General features: G+C 61.9%; 1 protein-coding gene across 3 annotated transcripts; it reads right to left on the bottom strand.

The window, feature by feature from the left end:
• Positions 1-418: 418 nt before the first annotated feature.
• Positions 419-5,742, bottom strand: NKX2-1 (NK2 homeobox 1). Of its 3 annotated transcripts, none has more exons than XM_007462593.1 (4): positions 5,570-5,645; positions 4,980-5,124; positions 4,496-4,881; positions 1,162-2,036 (listed from the first exon to the last, which is right to left on the bottom strand). In XM_007462593.1, exons 3-4 carry the CDS (start codon positions 4,866-4,868, stop codon positions 1,309-1,311), a joined length of 1,101 nt encoding a protein of 366 aa, XP_007462655.1. In that variant the 5' UTR covers positions 4,869-4,881; positions 4,980-5,124; positions 5,570-5,645; the 3' UTR covers positions 1,162-1,308. The 3 variants fall into 3 exon arrangements, with proteins under 3 accessions (XP_007462653.1, XP_007462655.1, XP_007462654.1); XM_007462592.1 differs by lacking the exon at positions 4,980-5,124 and adding an exon at positions 3,194-3,536 and having other exon boundaries at positions 1,309-1,711; positions 5,570-5,646; XM_007462591.1 differs by lacking the exon at positions 4,980-5,124 and having other exon boundaries at positions 419-2,036; positions 5,570-5,742.
• Between the last annotated feature and the right edge of the window lie 487 nt (positions 5,743-6,229).

Here is a 6,229-nt window from a genome sequence, read left to right as displayed (position 1 = left end):
AAATAATCGTTCATTCAGGGTTATTTAAAACGAACATCCGAGGCCGGCTGCTTTAAAACACTGGCTCAGCTGTATAAGATCACGGTAGATACTTCTGAGGTTTTAAGGAACAGAAGCCTGGCTTTGAAAACTAGTCCTTTGGTCTCTTTCTCTTCTTTTCTCCCTTTTCCTCCTGGTGGAAGGAGTTTAGCTTTTCTACTCTCTATTGCCAAGTCCCAGGACTGCTCAAGGTTTGGTTCTACTTAATTCAGAGGCAGAACAAAACTCCCTCTTCCCGTGGGGCAAAGACTCTGCGCCTGGCCTCCTTAGCTGGTTCAGGATCCTTTGAGCCCCCAAACAATTCGAATCTCATCAGGCCAATGTTGAGCCACACCCCCTACCACCAAAAAAGCCAAATCAAAACCAAACAAAAGATGGGTTTTTTAATCAGAAAAAGAATCTTTTTAATTTGTATAATTTATTAGAAGCTTCTTAGGAACTATACTTAAGCCAGATATCTACATAAGTTACAACAGAAAAAGACTGACGCTGCAAATACCAAACTGCCAAATAATATACACAGATTTGTCAAGGCCCATAAAAAATATGATGGGCTGGGGACGGGGACTGGTTTTTTGTTTTTGTTTTTTACAACAAAATGTACAGATTACTAAAACTAAGCATTTAGTCCAACTTTTGACAGCGTTTTACAGCTACAAGTTCACATCAAACATAAAACAATTTTAACCAGGGCCGGTCTCAGCTGAGCCTGGGTGGCCAGAGGGGGCCAGGAGGGGGCATTTCCTTTGTGTCAGTGGCAAGCGGGATCTGTCGAGGAGTCTTTTCCTCTCCCCAGCCCCCGTCGCCCCTTCAAAGAAATCCTGGTATTTACAGGCAAGTCCACTTTGCTGGCACAGTGTACCCAGAGTGAAGTTTTCGATCTTTAGAGTCCAGAGGCATGTCAGCGTAGAGCCCTCTCCAAACTGCACCCCACCCGAGCGTGGGAAACCCATCGGAATCACCCAAAAGACACCCCCAAAGCGGTTCTTGTTATGTCCTTCTCTGTTTCAGACTCCTTAAAGAATTGGATCGCTTGGTTGTTTTATTTTCTTTTTTTTAAAAAAAATCCTGCAAATTTTAGAAAAAGAAAAGAAAAGAAAAGAAATACGTCCAGCAGTTTGGTCGTTGTGTTTTTTTCCCTTGGTCTTATCGGGACAGGTTCTTTAGAAAAGTCGAAGCGCACGGTGTAGTGGGTGGTTGGTGGTGTGTGGCGGGCAGTAGGGGAAGCGATGAGGCAGAGCGCTGGGCTAGGCCCGGCCCGGCGTCCTCTCACCAGGTCCGACCATATAGCAAGGTGGAGCAGGACATGGTGCCGTAGTCCGAGCCCGAGGAGTTCAGGTGGGACAGGCTGGAGACCTGGCCCTGCAGCGCCGCGGGGCTGGTGGCGTGGTGCGCCAGGTCCGGAGACTGGCCCGCGCTGCCCGGCTGGTGGCCCGGGTGCGCGCCGAGGCCGGGGCCGCCGCTGCCCACTGAGATAGCTGCTGCCGCCGCCTGAGCGGCCTGCGCCTGCTGCTGCGCCTGCTGCTGCGCGTGGCCTTGCAGGCTGGCGGCGCCCGGCGCAGGGGCGCCCGCCTGGCAGGGTTTGCCGTCTTTCACCAGGACCGGCACAGCCACGCGGCGCGGTGACTGCTGCTGCGCTTGCTGCTGCTGGCACCCGGCGCCCCCGCCGCCGCTATCCTGCTGCAGTTGCTGCTGTGCCGCCTTGTCCTTGGCTTGGCGCTTCATCTTGTAGCGGTGGTTCTGGAACCAGATCTTGACCTGCGTGGGCGTCAGGTGGATCATGCTGGCCAGGTGCTCGCGCTCGGGCGCGGACAGGTACTTCTGTTGTTTGAAGCGTCGCTCCAGCTCGTACACCTGCGCCTGGGAGAAGAGCACCCGGCGCTTCCGGCGCGGTGCGCTTGGTAGTGGGGCCATGTTCTTGCTCACGTCCCCCAGAGAGCCCAGGCCGCCCATGCCGCTCATGTTCATGCCGCTCGCCGGGCCCATGAAGCGGGAGACTGTAAGCGACAAACGCACAGCGTCGGCAGGGGCCGGGCCGGGCCAGACCACCTCTGCCTTCTGCGCGCTTGGCCGGCCCGGCCCCTGCCCTGACGGCGCACTCCTCACCTAGGCCGCCTCCATCCGGAGAGGCCCAGCCGCGGGATCGCCAGCGCCTGCCCCAGGCCGTGCCGTCGAGGGGTTTACTGCAGAGCTCCCCACCTCAACCCCAGCTACCTCCCTCAGTCTCGGTGCTTCACCCGAAAAGCAGAGTGGAGAAAGACTGTTCCTCCTGTTCCTTTCGTGCCCAGCCCACCAGATTCGTGCGGTTAGTGGGCCACGGGCAGCAAGCTGGGCCCAGGCCAGGAACTGGGGTCTAGCTGTAGGCTCCAGCTTTGGGAGCTTAGGAGAGGGAGGTGTTCACTTTCGAAAAGCTAGAGACCCCGAGACCCCAGACTCTTTGCCTCTTGGCCGCTCTCTCCGGTCAGCCCCAACGAGGGCACTTGTTCGGCCCATTTAGAACGCCCTCTGGAGCCACAAGCCTTCCCTCCAGCCTAGACTGGAGAGTGGGCCAGGCCAGGGGCCTGAGCGCATCATCCCAGCAGAGCAACCTCCCTCCCGGCCAGGCCGCGCCTCTCCGCGCCGTGCTCGTCCCGGCTCTCTTAGTTAGGGGGCCACCTCCCTCCGCATTCCGAGGTCTCCCGCGCGGAGCAGAGCGGCCACTTGGCCGCATCTGGCAGACGCCAAATACCAGCTCCTGCCCTCAGGACCCCAGAGCTACCAAGTGCCTCTTCTTGGACCCCTCAGCTCAACAAGGGAAGACTCCCCAGCTCCTGCGCCCGACTCGTTGGCGCCACTGCCCGGCCGCCCACCCTGATGATGCCCAGCGCGCAGCCGGCAGGCGCCGCGCCTTCCCGGCGGCTCTCCCCGCGCCTCCAGCGCTCAACCCGCGGCCCTGCAGTGGGGCGGCCTCACTTACTGGCGGGGAAGCGCGGGTCCGGGTTGGCGCCGTACCATCCGGGGCCCGAGGTGCTGTTCCGCATGGTGTCCTGGTACGGCGGCAGCTCGCTCATGTTGCCCAGGTTGCCGTTGCAGTAGCCCCCCACGGCGGTCTTTCACCAGGACCGGCACAGCCACGCGGCGCGGTGACTGCTGCTGCGCTTGCTGCTGCTGGCACCCGGCGCCCCCGCCGCCGCTATCCTGCTGCAGTTGCTGCTGTGCCGCCTTGTCCTTGGCTTGGCGCTTCATCTTGTAGCGGTGGTTCTGGAACCAGATCTTGACCTGCGTGGGCGTCAGGTGGATCATGCTGGCCAGGTGCTCGCGCTCGGGCGCGGACAGGTACTTCTGTTGTTTGAAGCGTCGCTCCAGCTCGTACACCTGCGCCTGGGAGAAGAGCACCCGGCGCTTCCGGCGCGGTGCGCTTGGTAGTGGGGCCATGTTCTTGCTCACGTCCCCCAGAGAGCCCAGGCCGCCCATGCCGCTCATGTTCATGCCGCTCGCCGGGCCCATGAAGCGGGAGACTGTAAGCGACAAACGCACAGCGTCGGCAGGGGCCGGGCCGGGCCAGACCACCTCTGCCTTCTGCGCGCTTGGCCGGCCCGGCCCCTGCCCTGACGGCGCACTCCTCACCTAGGCCGCCTCCATCCGGAGAGGCCCAGCCGCGGGATCGCCAGCGCCTGCCCCAGGCCGTGCCGTCGAGGGGTTTACTGCAGAGCTCCCCACCTCAACCCCAGCTACCTCCCTCAGTCTCGGTGCTTCACCCGAAAAGCAGAGTGGAGAAAGACTGTTCCTCCTGTTCCTTTCGTGCCCAGCCCACCAGATTCGTGCGGTTAGTGGGCCACGGGCAGCAAGCTGGGCCCAGGCCAGGAACTGGGGTCTAGCTGTAGGCTCCAGCTTTGGGAGCTTAGGAGAGGGAGGTGTTCACTTTCGAAAAGCTAGAGACCCCGAGACCCCAGACTCTTTGCCTCTTGGCCGCTCTCTCCGGTCAGCCCCAACGAGGGCACTTGTTCGGCCCATTTAGAACGCCCTCTGGAGCCACAAGCCTTCCCTCCAGCCTAGACTGGAGAGTGGGCCAGGCCAGGGGCCTGAGCGCATCATCCCAGCAGAGCAACCTCCCTCCCGGCCAGGCCGCGCCTCTCCGCGCCGTGCTCGTCCCGGCTCTCTTAGTTAGGGGGCCACCTCCCTCCGCATTCCGAGGTCTCCCGCGCGGAGCAGAGCGGCCACTTGGCCGCATCTGGCAGACGCCAAATACCAGCTCCTGCCCTCAGGACCCCAGAGCTACCAAGTGCCTCTTCTTGGACCCCTCAGCTCAACAAGGGAAGACTCCCCAGCTCCTGCGCCCGACTCGTTGGCGCCACTGCCCGGCCGCCCACCCTGATGATGCCCAGCGCGCAGCCGGCAGGCGCCGCGCCTTCCCGGCGGCTCTCCCCGCGCCTCCAGCGCTCAACCCGCGGCCCTGCAGTGGGGCGGCCTCACTTACTGGCGGGGAAGCGCGGGTCCGGGTTGGCGCCGTACCATCCGGGGCCCGAGGTGCTGTTCCGCATGGTGTCCTGGTACGGCGGCAGCTCGCTCATGTTGCCCAGGTTGCCGTTGCAGTAGCCCCCCACGGCGGAGTGCGAGAGCTGGGGCACCCCCGCAGCCGTCATGTGGTAGGCGGCGGTGACTGCGCCGTGGTGCCCCACGGCGTGCTGCTGCATGGCGGCGGCCGCCGGTGCCGCCTGGCCCTGCCTGTAAGCCGCCAGCGGAGCCCCGAGGCCGCCGCCCTCCATGCCCACTTTCTTGTAGCTTTCCTCCAGGGGACTCAAGATGTCAGACACTGAGAACGGAGTCGTGTGCTTTGGACTCATCGACATGATTCGGCGGCGGCTGGAGGAGGAAGGAAGAGGAGGAAAAAAAAGGGAGAGGGGGAAGGCGAAGCCTAGCTGCTTTTTTTTTTCTCCCTTTGCCAAATATTCTGGTGTTACCTTAACGCCGATCTTGTTGGATGTACACGTAACCGAGTGGACCGAGTCCGCCTTAATTGGCTTGAGTGGAGGCTCGGGGGCTGCCTCGCGTTTGTTTTAGCCCGGCGCCAGGTTTTAGGCAGCCACCAGAGGCGGGGCGTAAGCGCTAAAGCAACAAGACAATAGAAGCCTACATCTTGCCCGAGATAATTAGCTTACATGCTGATGACAAGGTAAACACCTTTAAGTTTCACTTGTCAGGATTTTTAGGTCTCAAAGAGGGAGAGAGAGAGAGAGGCAGAGAGAGAGAGGCAGAGACGCGACCCAAAGCATTTCTTTCCCCCTCCTCCGGAACCCCTACCCCCATTTTTGTGGGGTGCGGTGGCGCGCGGGGGGGAGGAGGAGGGGGGAGGGAAAGGAGGAGGGAACCGAGAGAGGGGAGGGCAAGAGGTGGGATGGGGAGTAGCCGAGGAGGAGGGATGTTGGGGAGGGAGGAAGGTGAACGCCGCTTTGCAACCAACTTGCGGAGTTACAAAGTGAACCACTTTCCAGTTGGGTCGGGGTTCCCCGGGCGGGGACGGGGAGTGGGCCAGGGACGGGTGGGTTTTCACCTGAGCCTGCCGAGGCTGGTCCTCCCTCCCGCCGCGGCCTCCCAGCCCCGCGCCTTCCCACCGCCTCCGGACCACATCTGGCTTCGCAGCGCCGAGCCCCAGTCGCCACCAAAGGAGCTCGGGAGTCAGGGGACGAACCCTGGGGCTCCACTGTTGGTCTGCGTGTCTGTCAGTCTGTCTGCCTCTTCTGCCGCCGTCTGAAGGATACCTCTGCTCCCCGCCCCCTTTCCCCCTACCCGAGAGAGAATCCCAGCGGGCGGAGGAGGCGCCGAGAAGGGGATCGGCTGCCGCCGAGAGGCTGTCCCAGATCCCCGCGCCGCCCTCCCCCCAGCTCAGGGTCTTCCCAGAGGGCTAGGGCCCCCTGCTTCACGCCTCCTCCAACCCACACTCGGCTACCCTTCCCCACCCCCATCCCCTGCTAAGGCAAGGACACCACTGGCCGCCCGAGCTGAGAAGCTGGGGGGATTAACGCGAAGGGCCATCGCTGAAGTTGCTCCACCTCGAACAAACCTGGTGTCCCCGACCCTCGCCCATCGCCCGGACACGCGGGGTTCTGGGACTGGAGCTGACTTTCCGAGGACATCACAGCCCCAGCACCCGAGCCCAGGGTCACGCTGTTTTCCCCCTGTTGCTTCAGGGAGAGATCGGGCAGGGAGCGTC

The sequence above is a fragment of the Lipotes vexillifer genome, unplaced genomic scaffold (assembly GCF_000442215.2).
Source record: "Lipotes vexillifer unplaced genomic scaffold, Lipotes_vexillifer_v1.1 scaffold1112, whole genome shotgun sequence".
In the NCBI taxonomy this organism is placed as follows: Eukaryota; Metazoa; Chordata; class Mammalia; order Artiodactyla; family Lipotidae; genus Lipotes; species Lipotes vexillifer.
The sequence above is the reverse complement of the archived record's forward strand: the minus strand, read 5'-3'. Positions and strand labels throughout refer to the sequence as shown.

Bases quoted from the DNA above. Each gene is read 5' to 3' on its own strand.
- NKX2-1 (XM_007462592.1), bottom strand. From the start codon at position 5,646: ATGTGGTCCGGAGGCGGTGGGAAGGCGCGGGGCTGGGAGGCCGCGGCG. The intron at 4,882-5,569 runs GTGAAAACCCAC...TTCCTCCTCCAG, and splicing joins ACCAGCCTCGGCAGGCTCAG to CCGCCGCCGAATCATGTCGA. The intron at 1,712-3,193 runs GTGCCAGCAGCA...GCAGCAGGATAG, and splicing joins AGCGGCGGCGGGGGCGCCGG to CGGCGGCGGGGGCGCCGGGT.